General features: G+C 36.1%; 1 protein-coding gene across 1 annotated transcript; it reads left to right on the top strand.

Moving 5' to 3' along the window:
- Positions 1–21,298: 21,298 nt before the first annotated feature.
- On the top strand, positions 21,299–21,757 carry LOC148565945 (uncharacterized). The gene has a single exon (XM_088487309.1). It carries the CDS (start codon positions 21,299–21,301, stop codon positions 21,755–21,757), a length of 459 nt encoding a protein of 152 aa, XP_088343435.1.
- Positions 21,758–24,845: the final 3,088 nt, after the last annotated feature.

Below are 24,845 nucleotides of genomic sequence, written 5' to 3'. Positions count from 1 at the left end.
CACCTTCCGAACAAGCTTGTAAACTTCTGTGACACCATTTTGAGATTCTTGGGCTTATTTTTGGATATTGGAACATGGGAAAGGTCCTAGGAGGTTTGATTGGGTTTTACTTTGAAAAATTAGTAAACAGAGGTTTAGGTTTCTGGTGTACTGAGGATGAGTTGGTTGAGAGAGGAGGAAGAGTGGTGAATATGGTGATTGCTAATAGCAAATTTGAAAAACTGATGAACTAAGGAGTTCGGAATGAAACTTATGAACTGAAGATGGTTGTGACGAGTATGAGTAGAAGGGTGCTATGAGCAGTGGCCTCTGAGATTGAATTTGTGTTTATGATATGTTTTGTTATCCGTCGTAGGGGCTATGGCAGTCTCCCGCCTACGTTCGGATGTGAGAGTTGAAGCTGGGCTTCTCACTCATATTTCTCGCAACCAGAGGAAGGTGGTAGGACACTCTCCCTCGAAATGTTTCCCTCTAAAAGGAGAAGGTGGTAGGGCACTCATCCCTCGGAATTATTCCTTCTGAAAATGCGATTTCTCTCTGATTACAAGGTGGTAGAGCACTGATAAACCCCACTTGTAGGGTTTATCTTGTGTTGAATTTAGAGGGTTTTATCATCTTTTCCCACATTTATTCAATGAAATAGCATGTTTTGTAAATTCTCCTTTAATTGTGCTTAAGAGTGAAAACATGCTTTTTAGGCCCTTAATTGTTTAATCTTAATTCACCTTGATTCCATTAGATGCCTTGATATGTTTGTTAAGTGATTTTAGGTTTAGGAGGAAAAGATTGGATCAAGGGAATGAACGAAAAGCATGAAAAAATGGAGAATTCATGAAGGAATGAAGGAATCGCAAAAGCTGTCAAGCCGACCTCTTCGCACTTAATTGACCATAACTTGAGCTATAGAAGTCCAAATGATGCAGTTTCAGTTGCGTTGGAAAGCTAACATTCGGGGCTTCGAAATGATATAATATTTTCCATAGTTGCATTACGGATAGGGGCGCGCACGCGCACGGTACACGTATGCGCCGATTTGCATGTGATTCATTAAATGCAAATTCATGGCCAACGAATTCTAAAGCCTTGTGGGCCCAATCCAACTCACTTCTGATGCTATTTAAGCCAAGGATTGAAGGGGAATTGACATACTTTACATACTTTTGATCATTAGTTTAGTTTAGAGTAGTTTTGGTGGGAAAGTTAGTTTTTAGAGAGAGAAGCTCTCACTTCTCTCTAGGATTAGGATTAGGTTAGATCTAGATTAGAATTTCTTAGATCGAAGTTAATTTCATGCTTTGATTTACTTTTTCTTTACAATTTCTTGTTCCTCTACTCTTCCTCTCTCTAATTTTGTATTTCATTCTTGTATTTGCCTACTTGTTGTTGATGCACTCTTTCTTCTTCTATTTTTCTTTAATGCAATTTATGATTCATGTTCCTTTATTGTTCATTTGATTTGTTGTTGTTTAATTCCTTGCAATTGAGTAGTGTAGATTTACTTTCCTTGCAATTTTACTATGCTTTCCTTTTTATGCCTTCCAAGTGTTTGATAAAATGCTTGGTTGGATTTTAGAGTAGAATTTTATGTTCTTGGCTTGGGAAGGTAACTTAGGAACTCTTGAGTTACTAATGTCCAAGTGATTGACGATTGGGAGCCATTAACTCTAGATCTCATTAATTGAATTGGTGGAGAACTAGGACTTATGGACTTGGATTGATATAGCTCACTTGACTTTCCTCTACTATTAGTTAGGGGTTAACTTAGTGGGATTGATCCTTGCCAATTCTCATGTTGTGGTTAGTGATTAGGATAGAAATTCTTGACCACCAAACCTTGCCAAGACCTTTTTAGCCATTAGTTTACTTTCTTTGCCATTTATATTTCATGTCTCTTATCAAAACCCCAAAAATACCTCATAACCAATAACAAAAACACTTTGTTGCAATTCCTAAGGAGAACGACCCGAGGTTCAATACTTCGGTTTATAGATTTTAGGGGTTTATTACTTGTGACAAACAAATTTTTGTATCAAAGGATTGATGTTGGTTTAGAAACTATATTGCAACGAGTTTTTATTTGTGAAATTCTAAACCGTCAAAAGTCCGTTCATCAAAATGGCGCCGTTGCCGGGAATTTGCAATGGTGTTGTGTTATTGGTTATGGTATATATGTGAATATTGTGAATAGCTTGATTTTTGGATTGCTTGTTAGTTTTTGCTAGCCTTAGGACTTTGTTTCATTATTTCTTATTAGCTTTTATTTCTATTTTCTCTTTCCATTATAAATTCTCACTTTGGCTATGAGTTTGGTTCTAATTATGTTGTAGGAAATGAGAGCTACAATGAGGATGTATATCAAGGATGGGATAATCAAAGGTGGGAGGAGCCATATGCATATGATCAATCTTCATGGCAACAACTTCTGCCAATAGACTATGAACAAGAGCCATTCTTTGATGCACACCAATCCAATGGCTATGGTGAATCTCCTTGTGACTTTCAAGAACCACCACCATATGCCTATGAGTCATATCCTCAACATGAGCCTCAACCACACTCACAAGCCTATTTTCACCAAGCACCTCCATATGACCCTAATCCATATCCATCCCACCAACCACCGTTTGAACCATATGAGCCATACATGGAACCACCATTCCAATATCCATACTCCCAAGAACCACCTCAATACACACCACCATAACCTTACCAAGAAGAACCACCTCCCTATTATGAACTCTTTTTCCAAGACAATGAACCCTCTTACCCACCCCAATCCTCAATGGATGAAATCCTTAGCCTTATACTTCAAGGGCAAGGAGAAATGCAAAGGGAGACACTAGAATTTGTGACTACCTTGACCAAGGTAGTAAGCATTTTAGCCTCCCAATGCTTGAGCACTCAAAGCACTATGGTCACATGTGGAGAATTAATTGAAAATCATAGCATGAAGGAGAGATTGGAAAATCCTGTGGAAAATGAGGGATGTTATTTTGTGTTAGAATAATTGGAGGAGCCTATGCTCATTGAAGAAGAGGAAGAAGTGGTTGAAGACTTAAGAGATGCGGAACCTCTTTTAGAACCTAGAGTTGAAGAGAACCTCTCCAAGAAGATTGAATTTGATGTTGAGGAGGAGAGTGCACAACCTCCAAAACAATTTTTGAATGAAGACGTGGAGGAAATGAGGCAAGAATTGAGTTCCCTTGGAGATGAAGATCATGCATCCAATCCTCTTGGTGGTGAATCCTTTGCAAATGAAGAACCTTATCCCAATGAGATAGAAAACGATGTGGAGGTAGATTTTTCTCTCCCTTCCATTTATGATTTGAGTGATGGAGAAGAGTTGGATGAAATTGATGAACAAAGGATTGAAAGGAAAGAAGTGTGTCAAGAGGTGGAAGTGATCAAGGAAGAACATAAAGGAGTAGAGCTTGCAAGGATATTGGAAGTACCTCTCCCCAAGCCATCACCATCCATTCTTTCATTCAAGTGGGTAAATTCCTTATACTTAAGCTTTATTATTCCCCTTGAATATGGTTTGCTTGAGACGGATGGTCAACTTAGAAATATTTGTGGCTTTAAAAGCAAAAGGGAGATGGTTAGTGGTTGGCATTGTAAGGGTTGGTGTAGAACTAGATTGCTTGGGTCTAGGATGTTGTTTGGTTGCTTAAATGAGAACTCCAAGATTATGCCACCCAAATGGAATAATGATAATCAACTCAAAGATAGGTGTAGAAACAAGATATGGGATCCCGGCATACATGAGGATCAACTTTGGGAGCCCATAGTCTATGAAGAACTCCATCAAAGCTTGGGAGAATTGAACTTGAAGAGTGGAGCTCATTGGAAATGCAAGCATTGGTGGATGTTCAAGGATGGCTTCAAGCACAAGCCACCTTGATGGAGCTCCCCATAAGTCCAACTTAAGGACAATAAACAAAAGTGCTAGGTGGGAGACACCCCACCATAGTAACTTCTTTTCATTTTCTCTTTTTGTACATATTGATAATTAATTTAAATTCATATTTTTGGTTAATTTTTTTAGTATAATTGGTAGTTTAGTATGTTAAATAAGGTTTTATGGTGTTTTGGTAGCTGTTTGGAGGTTTGGAATGCTTGCATTGGAGCAAAAACATAGAAAAAATTTTTGAAAAAAAAAACAGAGCACCATCCGCGTGTACACGCACTGCGCGCGTACGCGTGCATCAAGCATTTTCGCCTATCTTCGTGCACGTGCCATGTACGGGTATGCGTGGATGGAGAAATTTCACCCCCAAGCCAGAAACCCAAGAGTTGTGCGAACGTTGTGCGCGCATTGTGCCTTTCGCACAAACCATCTCGCGCGTACGCGCACATGACACGTACGCGTCACTCTCGAAATAAGCCATCCGCGCGCACGCGCCATGTGTGCGTACGCGCGGATGTTCTTCCTTCAACACATCTCTTTTCTTCTCCTCTTTCTATTTCTTTCCTTCTCCTTTCTTCTTCCCTTCTTCTACCCCTCATCTAACACTCCCAAACACCATTGATAACCATTTATTTTAGTTAGTTAATTAGTTAGTTAGTTAATTAGTTAGTTAGTTAGTTAATTAGTTAGTTAGTTAGTTGATTAGTTAGTTAGTTTAATTTTCATTTATTTTTCTCTTTTTCATTGTAAGTGTTGGATTGTTATTCTTGTTTACCATTAATTGCTGCTAAGTATTAAAAAGGGATGTTATCTTAACATCATTATGTTTATAATCTCTATTGGATTCTATTGTTGAGGTTATATTTTGCTACTTGGTTTTAAGTTCTTCATGTTCACCTTCTGAGAATACCAAGTGATGAGAATTGCCTTCGAGCTTGTAACTCTTTTTGAATTACATGATTTGGCCACCATGTGATTTGAACCCTATTCTTTGATTAGACAATCTCTTGACATTGGATGGTGTGCATTTACCTTAATGCATTGTATTTCACGATCATATGCATCCATTCGCTTTTAGCTTGAATGCTCTCTTGCTTCTTTAATGCTTGTTTTACCTTACAAGCTTACTTAAAGCATCTCAAGCATACTAGAATGAGTAAAGTGCATGCTTCTTTTGTGACATCGCTTTTTATGATAATGTGTGTTCTAAAAGGCGCCTAATTTAGGACTCACATTCCTTTTTGTCATTAATGTCACACTAATTCACTCACTCAATTCTAGTAATTATTACCTCATTCCAACAATCTATGCTTCCTTGATTTTGTATTTTCTCATCTTATGGTGTTATATTTTTATTTTTCATGAATGATGCACTGCAAGCAAAAATGGAAGCGCAAAGAACACGCAGCAACCGGTTGATCTACCAGCTGAAGGTAGCAACCCGGAGAGTCGCCGTACCCCCTTACTCATCTTCGAATGCACCGAGGACGGTGCAAATTTTTAAGTGTGGGGAGGTCGTCCGACCGGTCGGTGATTTTGGGTGACAAATTTCTAATCTCAACACTTTTGCATCTCATTTTAGGTTTTTAGGATTTTTAGTTTCATTTTCTTATTTTTGCATATATATACATAATAAGCTTAGTCAAAATAATAAGATTTTTCTAAGATTTCTATCTATAGGGCACCAATTGATTTGAGTGAAAACTCTTCATAGAACTTGCTTGAAATATATGTATTGTGGAACATGATTTTTGAGCTAAGAACACAAGCAAGTGAGACTTGAGCCTAATGGCGTGGTTACATCTTATAACCACTTATTTTCCTTCTTGTGTGCATTATTCTCTTTCTATGATTGTAATCTTTGATTTGTTTGATTCTTTATGTCCATTATTTTTTGTATTCATGCACTTATATGATTGAGGTCATCATTTCATTTATCTCACTTACTCAAAAAGTCTTACCCTTTATCATCCATTGTTAGCAACTTTGAGCCTACGCTTAACCCACTTGTTCTTAATTTAGCACATTAAAAGCCCTAAAGCGAAAAATAATAAAAGTCCTTTATTTGGATCTTTGATTAGCTTAGGCTAGAGTGTGTGTATCATTCAAGTATGGGAATCTTGGGATATTGGGAGAATAAAAGGGTAGTTTTGTATTTTTATTGAAATTATTGGGAATTAGGTACATGCTCATATATTGATAAAAATGTATAAACCTTATGCATTGATGTTCTTGTATATAGTTTGAAAGAAAAGAAAAAAAATGAGAAAAACAAAAGAAAAAGGAAAAGAAACAAAAAGAAAGAAAAGAAAAAGAAGAAAGAAATAGAAAAAGAAAGAAAAAGAGAAAGAAAGAAATAAAAAGGGGACAAAATGCCCCAAAGCAAAGCGAAGCTCAATAAAATCAATGTATATGAGTTGTGAAATGAGAAGAAAATGCACGAGTATATTAAAAAGTGAAAAATGGGTAGTTAGGTTAGAACTTAATTGTATAGGATGTCATAGGTTAGGTGGGAAGTCTAAACTTATCAAAGATTCAAATTTCAAGCTCACTTAACCAAATATGCATCCTACCTTGACCCTAGCCCCATTACAACCTAAAGAAAAGACCTCATGATACTTGTATACATGTATGAAATATATGTTGATTGTTAGATGAAAAACAAATCTTGGAAAGTATGATTAGGGGAGAATTGAGAGAATCAATCCTAAACACTTGAGCGAATAGAGTGCAAACACATCTGGTGAGGGTTTGATACCCAATCACATGTTTTCACCTATGATCATCTCTTTTCATGCAAGTTTGTAAAAATATTTAATAACAAAATTCAATTGTGGATTAGACTTGCCAGTCCTTAGCCCTTGTGCATATATGCTTCTTGGGAATTGATTTATTTTGACCAAGCAATTGCATTCATGTAGATAGTTGTATATAGGTAGATTGCATTTAGTTAGACTTCATTGAATAAATGTTGATACCCCTTGTTTCTCTCTTGGCTTAAGCATGAGGACATGCTTGATTTAAGTGTGGGGAGTTGATAAACCCCATTTGTAGGGTTTATCTTGTGTTGAATTTAGAGGGTTTCATCATCTTTTCCCACATTTATTCAATGAAATAGCATGGTTTTGTAAATTCTCCTTTAATTGTGCTTAAGAGTGAAAACATGCTTTTTAGGCCCTTAATTGTTTAATCTTAATTCACCTTGATTCCATTAGATGCCTTGATATGTTTGTTAAGTGATTTCAGGTTTAGGAGGCAAATATTGGATCAAGGGAATGAAGGAAAAGCATGAAAAAATGGAGAACTCATGAAGGAACGAAGGAATCGCAAAAGCTGTCAAGCCGACCTCTTCGCACTTAATTGACCATAACTTGAGCTACAGAGGTCCAAATGATGCGGTTCCAGTTGTGTTGGAAAGCTAACATCTGGAGTTTCGAAATGATATAAGATTTGCCATATTTGCATCGCGGATAGAGGCATGCACGCGCATGGTACGCGTATGCGCCGATTTGCATGTGATTCATTAAATGCAAATTCGTGGCCAGCGAATTCTAAAGCCTTGTGGGCCCAATCCAACTCACTTCTGATGCTATTTAGGCCAAGGATTGAAGGGGAATTGACATACTTTACATACTTTTGATCATTAGTTTAGTTTAGAGTAGTTTTGGAGGGAAAGTTAGTTTTTAGAGAGAGAAACTCTCACTTCTCTCTAGGATTAGGATTAGGTTAGATCTAGGTTAGAATTTCTTAGATCGAGATTAATTTCATGCTTTGATTTACTTTTCCTTTACAATTTCTTATTCCTCTACTCTTCCTCTCTCTAATTTTGTATTTCATTCTTGCAATTGCCTACTTTGTTGTTGATGCACTCTTTCTTCTTCTATTTTTCTTTAATGCAATTTATGATTCATGTTCCTTTATTGTTCATTTGATTTGTTGTTGTTTAATTCCTTACAATTGGGTAGTCTAGATTTACTTTCCTTGCAATTTTACTATGCTTTCCTTTTTATGCCTTCCAAGTGTTTGATAAAATGCTTGGTTAGATTTTAGAGTAGAATTTTATGTTCTTGGCTTGGAAAGATAACTTAGGAACTCTTGAGTTACTAATGTCCAAGTGATTGACGATTGAGAGCCATTAACTCTAGATCTCATTAATTGAATTGGTGGAGAACTAGGACTTATGGACTTGGATTGATATAGCTCACTTGACTTTCCTCTACTATTAGTTAGGGGTTAACTTAGTGGGATTGATCCTTGCCAATTCTCATGTTGTGGTTAGTGATTAGGATAGAGATCCTTGACCACCAAATCTTGCCAAGACCTTTTTAGCCATTAGTTTACTTTCTTTGCCATTTATATTTCATGTCTCTTATCAAAACCCCAAAAATACCTCATAACCAATAACAAGAACCCTTTGTTGCAATTCCTAGGGAGAACGACCCGAAGTCCAATACTTTGGTTTATAGATTTTAGGGGTTTGTTACTTGTGACAAACAAATTTTTGTATGAAAGGATTGATGTTGGTTTAGAAACTATATTGCAACGAGCTTTCATTTGTGAAATTCTAAACCGTCAAAAGTCCGTTCATCAGGCACTAACCCACGGAATTATGCGACAGCCAGAGGAAGGTGGTAGGGCACTCATCCCTCGGAATTTTCCTCCTTATGCGCAATAGAGAGACTAATCCGGGAGTTGTCGACTGGATTTTCTGTCGGGCTTGGCAATAACTTACATGTGATATCACAGCCAATAGGACAAAAATTCATCATATGTATCTTCTATATGCTTGCTTACTTTGTTTACTTGAGTTTGCCTAATTGTATAACATGCCTACCTGCTTCTTGAACTACTTGTTGTATATGAATATTATATGTGTTTTACTTGTTTGTAATAATTGTGATTGTCTGGTGCTGAGGAGGTTAGGTAGGCGGTGGCGATGGGATCGCACGGAGGTTGGGTTGGCGAGGGCTGTGGGATACAGCGGTGTGATTAGTATTAGTTAGAATTCTCCTAAGTTTAGATAACCCGGTTTATGGTTTAAGTTCTTTAAATATTTATTTATTTTATTCTAAGCTTGAATATCTGTATGTGATGTGAAGTTCTAGGATTGCCTTCGGCGTCCCGGAGCCTTACATCTTACATCATTGGGCACTGTTACCATACTGAAAACCTCCGGTTCTCATTCTGTACTTTGTTATTGTTTTTCAGATACAGGTCGTAGTACACCTCGGTGAGATTGCGGATTTGGTGACAGAGCGGAGTATGGTTCTTCCTTGGTTTATTTATGTTTTTCTTTGTTATAGTTGCTCTCACATCTTTTGTATATTTATCTTTATGGCCTTAGAGGCTTATTTGAGAGAATAGTTGTATAAGCTATTTTTTTTAACTCCAAAAACTCTATATGTTTGTATATACTAGTCGGCTTAAACTCCGCAAGCTGCGACTAGTCCCCTATGATTATTATACTATTATATCTATATTTATATATATTCCATTCGTTTGCATCTATATCTTGTATTTTATGCGTTAGCTTCTTGTGAACGTTTCGCGCTTTTGTAATCCTGTTTTTGAGCTTAATCCTCTATCAGGCTTCTAGAATATATTATTTCCTTCTATATGAATATGTATAAGCCTTAGGATTATCGTAACCTTTGATTAACCTTTGCTTTACGGCTAGAGGTAAGGCTTAGGGTAATTGGGGTGTTACACGTACAGTCATGAACGTATGGGAAACATTGCAGTTCCTAATAAAGTCTTGCAACATCACTTACATGGAGCGCAACCGTGCCACTGATATCATTTGAGTGCATTGAATGGCATGCACCAGAAAGGATCAAAAGGCAGTTCGATTTACAGCAGAAAATTCTTAGAGAAGCTACTAGGCTTGCAGAAGCTCACAACGTGGTCCTGACTGGACCAAAGAACAAAGATTGGAGAGATGAGCATTCTGCATACATTATGAGATGGACAAACCGTTTGACCTCCGTTCTGGTTGGTGATCCTGTAGTGCACTCTCAAGCATTTAAAGAGTATATGCATGGTATAATGACATATATGGGGCTCACCTGCGTTTAACTAGTTATGTTCTATAGCTACAGTCATAGCCACGTCCACAACCACAGCCACAACCTATCATGCACCCGTACTAGTACCCATACACACAACTGTACACACAACCATACACTGAGCCTGGAGCCTCATTCTTTAGTCAATTTTTTCAGGACTCACACTTATTTCACATGCCGCTATATCAAGCATATTATCGACCCTCCATGTGTCATAGTAGAAGGACACAGTTGAGCAATCTTTAAATCGTCAGTTGTATCGGATAGCCCTTGGAGGCTCCCATGATCCATTACTGATGTGTGAGCATTTTGTACCCTTTTTTCCTTAGTTTTCTAGTCATTTTTAGTTAGAATTTATTAAGTTTTATATTATTTTAGTACAAAATCCTCTTTGGATGCTACTTTGAGTTGTTTTGGTATTTTTATTACATCAGGACTTCAGGTAAAATTCGGGCGAATTTGGCAGAGTTGTGCAAAAACAAAGGAAGAAAGTGGATGCTGTCAATCCTGACCTCCTTGCATTCCAACGAGCATAACATAATAACATGAGCTACAAAGATCCAATTGATGCGGTTTCAACGACTTTGGAAAGCCAACTTCTAGTGCTTTCCAACAATATATAATAGTCTATACTTTTCTTCTGGAATCATTGTCGATTCTGGCGCTAGCCGAACCTGGCATTTAGCGCCCAAGCAAGGATAGAACCAGCACCCAAGCATTGCCAATTCTGGCGCTGAACGCCACCAAAATGGCTCCAAATGCCTACAACAGTCCCGGACCCGAGAAATCTGTGTAATTAATGAAGATTTGAAGACACCAAGCATAAATTACAAGGAGGATCATTAGTTATAGAGTCATTAAGAAAAGATTTGATTTGCTTAGATTTGATTTTGTTTTGATTTAGTTTGAATTTGAATAATTAGATTTGATTTTATTTTGATTTAGTTTGAATTTGAATTCTATGTTTAGTCTTAGAGGTTCTACTATAAAGAGGGGACTTCCTTCCTCCCAAAGGAACACACCTCCCGAAGGGGAATCCTCTCCTCTTTCGCACATTTATACTTTTCTCTGCTAGGGTTTATTTTCTCTATGAGCAACTAAATCTCTTTGGTTAAGGTTAGGAGCTTTGTTTATTTCTATGGATTAAGACTATTGCTTTTCTATTTTAATTAATGTATTGATTCATTTTCAAGGATTGTTTTTGTTCTTAATATTATGAATTTAGGTGAAACGAGAGTATGACCCTTATTCTACATGAGTTCTTGTGATTCTTGAGAGAGTTATCTCGCTTGTACAACAGCTTGAAAACAAATTCTACCTAAATTGCTAATTACATGAACTAATTAGGATATATGACATATAATCCTATTAGCTTTGGTTAATTAGGGTTTTTGTGGCTATAAACTAGTTTTGCACTTAAGCCTCTAATCGGAATTAAGTGACCACGACGGTGGCGGTTAATGAAGGTTAAAGAAAACTAAATCACTAAGAGATTAAGGTTTAGTTAATTACAGTTTGTCATGAAATGAATCATGCATTGTTAAAATAGTTGGTAATAAGAACTTTTAATCTAGCAAAGTAAACATCTCTAATACCTTAACTATTTTCTCATATTGATTTCTCTCCAATTCTCTAAATTGCTTTCTTTATTCTTGATTTATTGTTTAATGCTTTTGAAAACTACCAAACCAACTTTTCTGCTTGCCTAACTAAACTAATCATTCGACCATTGTTGCTCAGTCCATCAATCCTCGTGGGATCGACCCTCACTCACCTGAGGTATTACTTGGACGACCCGGTACACTTGCCAGTTCAGTTGTGAATATTCTCAAAATCCGCACCAAGTTTTTTGGCGCCATTGTCGGGGATTGACTGTGATTGACAACTATTAGTTGTTTGATTGCTTAGATTAGGTGTTTTTAGTTTTTTATTTCTTTTTATTTTTGTTTTACCTTATAGTTTCAAAAAATTTGAGTTTTATTTTAGTTGAATTTTTTTTTAATTTTTGAAATTAAGTTTGGTGTCCCCGTAGTAATTTTTCTTTTAAAAATATTTTTTAAAATACTAGTATTTTTCTTTGTTTAATTTTTTAATTTTTAGTTTACCTCTTTTCATTTATTTTTGAATTTATTTTTACTTTTATTATTCTTTATTTTATTTCTTTTAAAAAAAATGAAAAAAAAAACAAAAAAATTCTTTGCTTTTCTGTTTACCACATAATGCGTTTAATTTTTGTTTGGTATTTTGTGCTGAGGAAAAATAATGGTGAGAGATCACATGAGCTACTCACACCCAAGGAGTGATTCATATTATTGTGGATGGAGAAACTACCCGAATTTTGGTTGGTAAGGCCAAGAAAACTACATTGCTCCATATCCCATCTATCAAGAACCATCATCTCCTTATTTATATCAAAAATCACCATCTCTCTATTCATATCAAGGACCCTCATCTTTTTATCCATATCAAGAGCCAGCATCTACTTATTCACGTTAAGGACCATCAATTCTTGAGATTGCCATAGAAGAATTAAGGAATACTGCTCAAAGTTGCATACAAGATATAAAAATGAGTGTCAAAAATATAGAGAGAGATGTGGAGGTGATTACCTAGCATTGGGCAGAGGAACAAGCAAATTTTCTCATAAGAGAAGCAATGTAAATTCCTACAAAAGAATGTGAGGGAATCATTCAAAGTATTCCATCCTTCAGTGAATCAGAGAGCTACATAGAGGGTGAGTTCGTTGAACCACCAACTCAATAGGTTCTTGATGAAGGGTACACTCCACCCATCACACAACACCCAAGTCCTGAATTTAGAGTGGTGAAGATAATCAAGGAAAACATTGAGAAAGGGATTGTGACCAAGGAATAAAAGACCACATCCATGAAAGAAAGAAGGTCACCAAAAAGCAATCCAACCCATACCCGAACAAGCACTGTGAATCAAGTTGATAACAATAAAAGAAAGCTTGTTAGGAGGAATTCCAATCCAAGAGCACTAATTTTCTCCTCCCTTCCCTTGGAGTAATTTCTTTTAAACAACTGGAAGAAGAGGAAGAAAATTTGACAATCAAGTGTCAAGCTAATGACGTTAAAGAAACGCTTGTTGGGAGACAACCCAACCATGAGTATCCTTTAGTTTTATTTCAGTTTGATTTTTATTTCTTATTATTTATTGATTTTCATAAGTTTTCCTAGGTTTAATCTTGTTTGTGATCATACATAGTACTTAGAATTAGGACAGGAGGACTCAGAAGGAAGAACAGAACACCCTAGAGCAAGGAGCATTCGAAGGGCTCTGGTGCTAAACGTTAGGCAGGGCGTTTAGCGCCAGAAATAGAGTAAGGGATTCTGGCATTAAATGCCAGGAGGGCATTTAACTCCCAGAATGATGCTAATGAGTGGGAGTTTAATGCCTAAAATGGGCTATCCTTCAAGAATTTTTACCCCTTCAAGGGCGCTAAATGCTAGCTGGGAGTTTAGCGTCAAAAGTTTTTCTTTGCTTAGGGACAAGCAAACTTTTAAGTTTGGTGTTGCAGAGCAAGCTCTCTATTTATATTATCATCAGTGGCACCAAAGGGAGGTGAATCATCTTCACGGAGGATCACAGCCTGAGGAGCGAGATGACCACAATTACTGAGGTGGTTGAGTTTCATTATCTTTTGCCTATTTTATTTTCTGTTTCTTAGTATTTTATCTTATTTCCTATTTTCTGTTTGAAAACCTTTGCATGATCAGTAATAGTACTTTATTATTTTTCTAGTTTAGTTATTTACTATGTCATTTTATGTTTATTTTGAAAAAAATGTCTCATGTATTACTCACTAAGCTTGAAAAATCAAAAGAAAAAGAAAAGTAGTAAAATGCATGAGGCTTGAGTTATATATTATGAGTTATTCTGATAAATTTGATGTGGTGGTATTGTCTATTATTCTAAACGTATAAATTGAACAGTGCATATTTGATCTTGAAGTTGAGAATGTTGATTCTTGAGGTATGGGAACTTAGAGAAGTATTATGGATTTTCTAAAGTAAGTAAGAAATTGGTCCTTGAAGCAAAATAAATAGCAAAAAGAAAATAAAAATAAGAAACAAGGTCCAAGACTATGAGCATTAACGGTTAGGAAGGTCTAAAATGATTAAAAGATTAAATGAGTTGTTTTCCTAACTATATACTTGTGGTGTAAATGTGTCAAGTAACCCTTGAGACAGAGCACTAAGAGTCGAGACCAAGTACAATTACAGAGTATGCCAAAGGCTCTGAGCACCACTGTCTGGGAGAAATAAAAAAAAAATTAGAACTCAAAGAGTTTCCCAATTAAGTGCTTGTGGTGTTCTTGTATCAAGTTAAACTCGAAGACAAAACACTTAGTGTCACAGCTAGGCTCAAGGTGCAAAGCACCAAAAATAAAAGATAAAAAAAAACTGTGTTCAAGGATCAATCAGAGCTTCAAGAGAAAGAGAGTCCATAATATCATCCGAGTTCTAGTGCTGAGAGACATCAATATTTTTTAGCTTCAAAGGATAATGAGATGCCAAACCTATTCAGAGTTAGAGCATCATTAGCCCCACTCAGTACTTAGATATGAGCTTAAAGGAACACTCAATTCTTGAGCATTTTTCTCTTCTTTTCTCTGTCCTATATTGTTTTAGTTGCTTGAGGACAAGCAACAGTTTAAGTTTGGTGTTGTGATGTGTGAGCATTTTGTACCCTTTTTCCCTTAGTTTTCTAGTCATTTTTAGTTAGAATTTATTAAGTTTTATATTATTTTAGTGCAAAAATTCTCTATGGATGATACTTTGAGTTGTTTTGGTGTTTTTATTACTTCAGGTGAAATTCAGGCAAATTTGGCAGAGTTTTGTGCAAAAACAAAGGAAAAAAGTGGATGCTGTCAACCCTAACCTTCTTGCATTCCAAAGAGCATAACTTGAGCTACAAAGATCCAATTGATGCAGTTTCAATGGCTTTGGAAAGCCAACCTCTAGTGCTTTCCAAAGATACATAATCGTCTATACTTTTCTTCTGGAATCACTGCCAATTTTGGTGTTAAATGCCGAACCTGGCATTTAGCGCCCAAGAAGGACAGAACCAGCGCCCAAGCATTGCCAATTCTGGCGCTGAACGCCATCAAAATGGCGCCAAATGCCTACAACAGTCTCGGACCCAAGAACTCTGTCTAATTAATGAAGATTTGAATACACTAAGCGTAAATTACAAGGAGGATCATTAGTTAAAGAGTCATTAAGAAAAGATTTGATTTGCTTAGATTTGATTTTGTTTTGATTTAGTTTGAATTTGAATAATTAGATTTGATTTTCTTTTCATTTAGTTTGAATTTGAATTCTAGGTTTAGTCTTAGAGGTTCTACTATAAAGAGGGGACTTCCTTCCTCCCAAAGGAACACACCTCCCGGAGAGGAATCCTCTCCTCTTCCGCACATTTATACTTTTCTCTGTTAGGGTTTATTTTCTCTATGAGCAACTAAACCTCTTTGGTTAAAGTTAGGAGCTCTGTTTATTTCTATGAATTAAGACTATTACTTTTCAATTTTAATTAATGTATTTATTCAGTTTCAAGGATTGTTTCTGTTCTTAATCTTATGAATTTGGGTGGAACGAGAGTATGACCCTTATTCTACATGAGTTTTTGTGATTCTCGAGAGAGTTATCTCGCTTGAACAATAGTTTGAAAACAAATTCCTCCTAAATTTCTAATTACATGAACTAATTGGGATATGTGACATATAATCCTATTAGCTTTGGGTAATTAGGATTTTTGTAGCTATAAACTAGTTTTGCACTTAACCTTCTAATTGGAATTAAGTGACCACGACGGTGGCAGTTAATGAAGGTTAGAGGAAACTAAATCACTAGGAGATTAGGATTTAGTTAATTACAGTTTGCCATGGAATGAATCATTCATTATTAAAATAGTTGGTAAGAACTTTTAATCTGACAAAATAAACATCTCTGATACCTTAATTGTTTTCTCATATTGATTTCTCTCCAATTCTCTAAATTGCTTTCTTTATTCTTGATTTATTGTTTAATGCTTTTGAAAAGCGCCAAACCAACTTTTTTGCTTGCCTAACTAAACCAATCATTCAACCATTGTTGCTCAGTCCATCAATCCTCATGGGATCGACCCTCACTCACCTGAGGTATTACTTGGACGACCCGATACACTTGCCTGTTCAGTTGTGAATATTCTCAAAATCTGCACCAATTACTACGAGCTATTGCTGAGGTAATAGAGTTGTGTCGACCAGAGATAAGCCCAACACCGTTTCGAGTCACCACATGTGTGTGCAAATGAGTAAAAAAGAAGTGCCATGCATCAGAAGTCTCACCCTCAACAACGGCAAATGCAAGAGGCACAATATTGCCATTGCCATCCTGAAAAACTGCAACTAATAGAGCTCATTCATATTTTTCATACAGATGTGTGTCATCTACCTGTACGATTGGTTTGCAGTTCCTAAATGCTCTAATGCAAGGGTAAAAGCTCCAAAATACCCACGTCAATATCCTAATATCCTAGACTACCTCATCCCCTTGGTGTGCTGGTGCAGTTTCGATATCGATTGCTGCTGATGAATTTTATTTGTACCATTGCTTTAAACCATGATAGCAAAGCTTCATAAGAAGCTTCCCAAACACAAAAAAAGGTTCGCAATTGCCTTTTGCTTAGTGAGCCCTGCTTTGTGGTAACTTGTCATATAATTGAATTTTGAGTGCACTTCAGCAATCACAAATTTCACCTTCAAAGATGGATCATCTTCAACCAATGACTTTATTACCTCTTCAATCATGTGTGAATTTAGTTTGGCATGATCTTGAGAAATTCTAGTTCTGATGCATGTGTGACTACCATTGTATCGCTTTATAACCCAACAAAACTTTCTCTTAATAAGACTAGCCCTAATAAGCCAATCGCAACTTGTTCCGTATTGTACACACTTAGCATAAAAAGTGGTTGGCTTAGATTCACAGACCCTAATCCACTCCCCTGCGAATGGTATAATCTTTAATTACTGCAATAACAGTCTCTCTATAACTGAATTCTATGCCAACAACAAATTCACCGTCTGTAACAACAGAAACTACAGCAATAACAACAAGAAATAATTCTAACTATTGTTATATGATTCAATAATAATAATAATAATAATAATAATAATAATAATAATAATAATAATAATAATAATAATAATAATAATAAATTAATAATAAGACTACTTACCTGAATTGACATACTCAAAAAATTCTAGTGCATTCATAGCGTCCAGATCCAAAGCGTGCATGAAAGAAGGCTCTCAAGATGGATATTAGTGGTGTGGATTTTGAGAATATTCACAGCTTAACCAGCAAGTGCACCGGGTTATCCAAGTAATACCTCAGGTGAGTGAGGGTCGATCCCACAAGGATTGTCGGACTGAGCACGCAATGGTCGCCTGGTTGGACTTAGTTAGGAAAATTAGAAAAGGGGTTGTTGATGGTAAAAATGCATAAACAACAGATAAGGAAATAAAGAAAGCAATAAACAGTTTGGTGTGAAAACAATGTGAGAAAATGGTTAAGATTTTGGAGATGTTTATCTTTCCGGATTAAAGTTTCTTACCAACTATTTTAACAATGAATGATTCATTCTATGGTAAACCATAAATGTCTAAATCCTAATCTCTTAGTGATTTAGCCTTCTCTAACCTTCATTAACCGCCACTCTTGTGGTCACTTAATTCCGATTAGAGGGTGAAGTTCAGAAAACTAGTTTAGCGCCATGAAAACCCTAATTACCCAAGACTAACAGGATTATATGTCACATATCCAAATTAGTTCATGCAATTAGCGATTTAAGAGGAATGTGTTTTCAAGCTGTAGTTCAAGCGAGATAACTCTCTCAAGAATCACAAGAACTCATGTAAAAAAGGGTCATACTCTCGTTCCACCCATTTCATAAGATTAAGAACAAAAATAATCCTTAGAATTGAATCAAATATAAATTAAAATAGAAGAATAATAGTTTTAGTACATAGAAACAAACAGACCTTAACCAGGAGGTTTAGTTGCTCATGACTTATAGAGAAACTAGGGTTCTGAAAACGTGCGAAAGGAAGAAGATCTTAGACCTAGGTAATCTTTTTCTTTAAATACTAACCTAATTTGAAACAGAAATCAAATAAAGTAATACATTATAAACCTAAAAGATATTGTTTGTAAATAAAAATTACAAAAAAAAAAGAAATTAAAATAAAACTAATAAGTGCTAAATCCACTTGAGAGGCCCACATGAGTGTGAATTCGGACTGCTGCTTGCGTGAAACGCCAGTTTGGACGTCAAACACCCAAAGGGGAGTACAATTCGTGCAAGCTGAGGTCCTTTACTGGTTGGGCGTTTAGCGCCGAGGGAGGGTGCTGTAGCATTTTCCTTTTTAGCTCCAAACTCCGGCAATTTGTTCTGAATTTCACGTGAAATAATAAAAAACACCAAAACAATTCAAAGTAATATAAAATCTAACTAAAAAAGGATAAAAAAAGAGTATAAGATACTCACGCATCAATTGGCTCGCCAGTGCATTTGCCACATCTGCAACGTCAGGCTCAACTATTATATCATCTTCACCCACTTCTTCAGTTGGACCAATAATATGGTAAGTGCTCTCAAATTCCTTATCGCTTTCAGTATGATAAACTGTCCAGTCAATGTTAGCCTCCGGTAAATCAACCTCAATTAATTCCTCAAACTCAATATACAACTCGATAACGGACACTTGAACCCGTGTTTGTTGGTAGATCGAAAACATCCCTTGCATACTTGTTTCGTCAACCACATGCATTATTTGAAACTGAATGAAACCACCAATCACTAAAACAGGCTGTCTATAAAGAATATTTATGACTCTCTTTAATACTTGATAATCAACACATTGACAAAATATACTCTTAAATTCTTCATATGTTATTGCAAAAGGAATAACAATATCACATGAATTTTCACATACAAAACTTACACCCTTAGATGTTTGGGAAAAGATTTGACCATTATAATATATTTTCAAACTAATACATCTCTCCATTTTTATACTTTTACATTCTCAAGAAAATAAAACACTCTCACTCAATCAACCTAATAGATCCGTTCCTCTTTTTATAATAGTCTAGTTATAAATTTTTAATCTGAAAATGACAATATGCAGTTTGTGTATTGTGACTTTAATATTTAAGTAACACAATACGCACTCTACGTATTGTCTTTATAAATATTTAAAACCGAAATCCGTCCTTTGCGTATTGTTGTTGATGATTAAAAAAAAAATTCTGCTATGACAATTCGTCTTTTGCGAATTCTACAGCTGTCAGAATTTTGTAAAACACCGTAACTTTCAATATTAAAACATTACACCAATTTTTTTAATATCTAAAAAGATGAATTAATAATTTATTGTTAGTATTAACTATCAATAATGTACAATAATTTTTTTATTAAATTTAATATAATTTATAGATAAAAATTTAGAAGGATTGACGTCTTATTTTACCTAAAATGATCTTAATTTCTCTTATTATTTCTCCTTTCTCAAGCCTAATATTCATAATATTTTGTTTTATCAAAAAGAAATATTCAAAATATTTTTTACTCAATTCATATAAGTTAAAAAAAGATTGAGTAATATTATAGTGAAAAGTGAAGTTTTGGTATAGAGTGAAATTAATTTTTTTTAATAAAAAAATTCACAAAAAAAATTTGTCATTTGCAATGCATATATATATATATTTTTTTTTAAATTTGGTAAACATCTTCATTCTTCGCTCAATTTCATTTTTCACAAAAATTTCTCAATTTCATAATCAGCAAAAGGCAAGAGATTTTTAGAATGTGTTTTGGTTTTTTTTTTTTATCCAAATAAAATAAAAGAGACTCTTTATCATTAATTTTTCTAAATTTGTTTTTTGCTATAAATTTGTTCTTTATACAAACTGGTAAAAAATACAAGATTTTTAGATTTTCACGTAATATCCTACATCCTATGGTGATTAGAGTATCATAGTTCGTAATACACTAAATTGAGGCACTCAACCAACATATATTTAGTAGAAATTATCCTAGAGCTATAATAAAAAACACTGATTTTCCCCATGATTTAGCATGGGATTTGATATCTTATAATTTGTATAAAAGAATATAGCCATATAGGTGAAGTATTGTACATTTGTAAATCATTTTCTCTTTGTTGGTTATATGGTTAGATTTTTCAATAAATATTTTTTATTACATTCTATAAATATGACAAATGTATCTGGTTAAATTTTTTTAAATAGTTATAGTATGTCTTCTAAGTGCAAAATTTTTTTCTCTGTGTATAGTTGACTCGTTGCATTACGAGTGTTAAGCAGCAGCATAATAAACCTTTGCATAATCGCATCATGGCAAACGTATTGACAAGTACTCTACTACGTCCACAAGTGATTTCGAACAGAAATGTTTAGTAATAAAAAATTAATAAAAATAATTAAAATTTATCTTAATTAAATAAATATTAAATAAGATTTTTTTTTTCTCATAAGCATTGAGATTATTTAAGGTACTTCCAGCATGTGTTAGTGACTAGTGAGAATGCCGTGAAGACTATCGCTTAGCTTATATTGAAAGGTACCCTTTTGGGTATTAAATTCCATGTTAGGTTAGGGAGTAGGATTTTACGGCTTTAGAATGGCTCTATTAATAAATACGCCATGCATTATATTCTACCATTTTTTATAATAATAGAATGATGGAAAATCACGATAGCTCTCCTAGAGTTTCTACCCAAGTACTCGATCTTATGCAACGAAGTACAAAAAAAAATTAAGGCGCGAGACGTCGATCTTAATCAGTTGGGAGCTGACATGAAAATTCTTGCTGAGAATGATAGAAAAAAGTTCACGGAACCGAAATTATCATATAAAGAGTCCCTTCTGGCTACACCAGGGTCGATGGACAAGGACAACGACTTTCTGAATGAAACCATCACTGAGGGTGAATCTGATCCAGATAATCGGTGGTACAAAAATGATGAGGACTTGTCCAAAAGAGAGAAACCTTTTGATCCATGTCCAGATATCAAAGTTTCAAAAGAAGAATTCGAAAAATGGTACAAGCCTATGCTGCTCTCATTGTTAAAGTCCTTGGGAAAAGAATCCATTTAGAAGTCACGGAACAATGATTGAACAGAGATTGGGCTAAAAAAGGTAAGATTGGTGTTATTGATATGGATCGTGATTATTTTTTAGTTCATTTTGCAGAAGAATAAGATTATTCTCATGCTCTCCTTGGAGGACCATGGATGGTAGCGGGACATTATCTGATAGTCCAGAGATGGAGACCTTTCTTCTTATCGTCAGAGCAACATGTAAAAAAGATTGCGGCGTGGATCCGCATCCCAAATTTACCTATTGAGTTATACAATCACCACTTCCTATGGAGAGTCGAGTCGACTATCGCCACTATGTTAAAGGTTGACAAAGCCACATCTATTCACTCAAGGGGACGTTTCGCCAGAATCTGTGTGGAAATTGACTTATCTAAGAAGCTGGTTCCAAGAATATCGGTACTCGGTAATATTCTCAATATCAAATACGAGGGTCTTCATCTCATTTGTTTCAATTGCGGGATCTATGGTCACCGGTTAGAGTCATGCGGGGAGATTTCAGCGACGGGAGAGGTTCACCGGGCGGCGGTGGAGGAAGGAAAACAGGTGGAGGCCGAGGGGGTCTTGGAGATCGTCAATCATGGAAAGCAATAGAAGATTTCAAATAATCTGAGTATTGATAATAAATCTGAAAATAATCAAAACCCCCCGGAATTTGGGCTTTGGATGATGGTTCGTAAATTGCAAAAAAGGAAACCGAAAAAACTGCAACATGATAGGAGATTTTTTAATCAATACAAGGATTTCGGTACAAGTAAGGAAGGTTCTCATATCAACATGAATCAAAGCATGGATAATGGGTCAAGATATAATGTGCTTTATGATGATAAGGAAGAGGAAACCTTGGAAGATATTAATGCGGGAGAGAATGAGCAAATAAGCACCATGCATAGTGGGCCAGGGATAGATCTTCATATGAAAGAAGGTGAGCCCTCAAATCCAATCCAAGTAGAAAAGCCAGTTGCAGCTAAAGATATTAGGCCTTCTTTACAAGTCCAGAAACGGGTTCTGAAGACAGGTGCAGGGAAGAATCCCCAGACTCATAAAAAAGGCTTATCCTTTAACCTTGGGCCTCTAAAAACCAGGAAAGCTACTAAGCCCAAATTAAAGGAGGCTGAGAAAAAGGTTATTGACATCAAGAAATCCTTAGGCGTGGCTCAACCTAGTGCGTCTGCTTCGAGGAACTTTAAGATGGTGACTAAGGAACAAGAGATGCTTGAAAGCATGCGAAGGCTCCAAAGGGAGCAATTACAACTGGTGGATTTCAATACACAATCCGAGAAGTTCATGGAGGCACACATCGTGAAGAACGCTTTTTTCAACCACGGAGAATCATCTTCAAGAGCGGAGAATCATTTATCTCACAAAGAGGATCCCCCACCGGATAAGCCATGGGTGCCTCTACTGCCGAAAGGGAGCCTCCACCATGGAGAGGATAATCAAAAGCTGACTAACCCATTTGATTCGGGTGAGAAGGCGAAAGCCATGTGCTGATGGTCTCTGGTCTTGTGACACCTTTTCTTTGTGTGGGCTGTTATAAATCTCTTAGCTTGGAATTGTAGAGGGGCAGGAGGAAAAGCTTTCTCTAGCCTCATCAGAGACTTGCAAAAGGAGTATAAGGTAAGTTTTTTTAATTTTGGTTGAGACGCATATAAGTGGTACCCGTGGTAGAACGGTTTGGGAGAAGTTTGGGCGAGATGGCTGCTTTATCGAAGAGGCTAGCGGTCAGTCTGGGGGCATTTGGTGCCTCTAGGACTCTAGTCTCTGGAAGGTGGAGGTCCTTAGTCATAACTACCAAATTGTTCACATGAAAGTTAGTTATGGTAACTCTGAACCTTGGTTATTTTCTGCTATTTATGGTAGTCCCCAAAGGAGTAATTGTAGGAATTTATGGCATACTATTGGTAATCTCAGTTTTGAAAGTGAGATTCCCTGGTGCCTAATTGGTGATTTTAATGCTACTCTTTATGATCATGAATGCAGGGGAGGGGCAGGTAGTAATAGACATGCTTGTGAGGAATTCCAATCCTGTATTTCTGAGTCTGGTCTTTTTGATCTGGATTTTTCGGGTTGGCCTTTCACTTGGAGGAGGGGTATTTGTTAGAGCGTTTAGAACGTGGGCTATGTAATCTGGAGTGGCAAATTCGGTTTCCAAATGCAAACATCAAACATCTGCCTAGCTTCAAGTCGGATCATTCTCCTCTCCTTCTCCAAATTTCTCCTCCTAACCATGTGAATGATGGCCGTAGACCCTTTAGGTTTATGGCTGCTTGGCTGACTCACCCGGACTTCTTGAATATGGTTAACAATAATTGGAACCTTGCTGGTTCTTGGTCTGATTGCATTTATCATTTCCAGAATGCTGTTAAATCATGGAATCTCAATGTGTTTGGCAATATTTATAAAAGGAAAAACAAAATTATGAGGCGGTTACAAGGTATTACTGCTAATATGAATTTCTATAGTAATCGGTTTCTCCAAGATTTGCAGGTTTCTCTTTGGAAGGACTATGAGAAAATTCTTGTTCAAGAAGAGGTGATGTGGTTTCAAAAATCCAGATGTAAGTGGATTGAATTTGGGGACCGCAATACCAAATTTTTTCATGGTACTACTTTAGCTAGAAGAAGAAGGAATAAGGTGGAAAGCCTACACTACATCATTGGCAAAATGTTTTCTTTTTCTGAAATTAAGGATTTGGTGTTCAAGATGGGAAGCCTTAAAGCACCCGGTATTGACGGTATTTAGGCTATTTTCTATCAGAACCAATGGGAGAGAGTGGGCTTTGATTTGTTCAGGCTTATTTAGGAAATCTTTATGAACCTGGCAAAAGTAGGGGAAGTAAATGAAACCCTTATCACGCTTATTCTTAAAGTGGAACCAGTCATCAATCTGAAGCAAATACAACCCATTAGCTTATGTAATGTCTCCTACAAGGTGATTACAAAGACCCTGGCAAACAGGTTGAGAAAAATTATGGATAAGATTGTCAGCCCCACCCAATGTAGCTTTTCTCTAGGGAGACAAAGTTCAGACAACATAATCATCACTCAGGAATTCATCCACTCTATGAGAAACAAGAAGGGCTCTAAAGGATGGATGGCTATTAAAATTGATTTAGAAAAAGCATATGACAGGTTGAAGTGGAGTTTCATTCGGGAGACTTTGAACGACATCGGCCTCCCCTTAAACATTATTGAGCTCATATGTACTTGCATTTCTATTACTAGGATGAGAATTCTTTGGAATGGCGATGCCTTAAATGAATTTCGGCCTTCGAAGGGTATCCGTCAAGGTGATCCATTATCTCCTTACATTTTTGTCCTCTGCATGGAGAGACTGTCTCATCTTATTAATGTTGCGATCAGTATGGGGTTTTGGAAGCCTATTCGACTTAGTCGGGAGGCTTCTGAATTATCTCACCTCTGTTTTGCGGATGATTTGATCCTTTTTTCTGAAGCTAGTATGGAATAGGTTGACATCATCAAGAGAGTTCTGGAAGCTTTCTATATGAGCTGGGTCAGAAAATTAGCAGTGAAAAATAGAATTTTCTTGAATTTCTATAGAACGGACGACCTGGGTAAATATCTAGGAGTTTCGATCATCCATTACAGAGTGACTAAGGATACATACAAGGAAATTGAAGCTAAGATCAACAGGAGACTTAACAATTGGAAGACTTCCT

Source organism: Arachis ipaensis, chromosome B5 (assembly GCF_059453495.1).
Source record: "Arachis ipaensis isolate K30076 ecotype BB chromosome B5, ASM5945349v1, whole genome shotgun sequence".
Lineage (NCBI taxonomy): Eukaryota > Viridiplantae > Streptophyta > Magnoliopsida > Fabales > Fabaceae > Arachis > Arachis ipaensis.
The sequence above is the reverse complement of the archived record's forward strand: the minus strand, read 5'-3'. Positions and strand labels throughout refer to the sequence as shown.

What these genes read in the sequence shown, in the direction of transcription:
- LOC148565945 (XM_088487309.1), top strand. Translation starts at nt 21,299, where the DNA reads ATGGTAGCGGGACATTATCTGATAGTCCAGAGATGGAGACCTTTCTTC.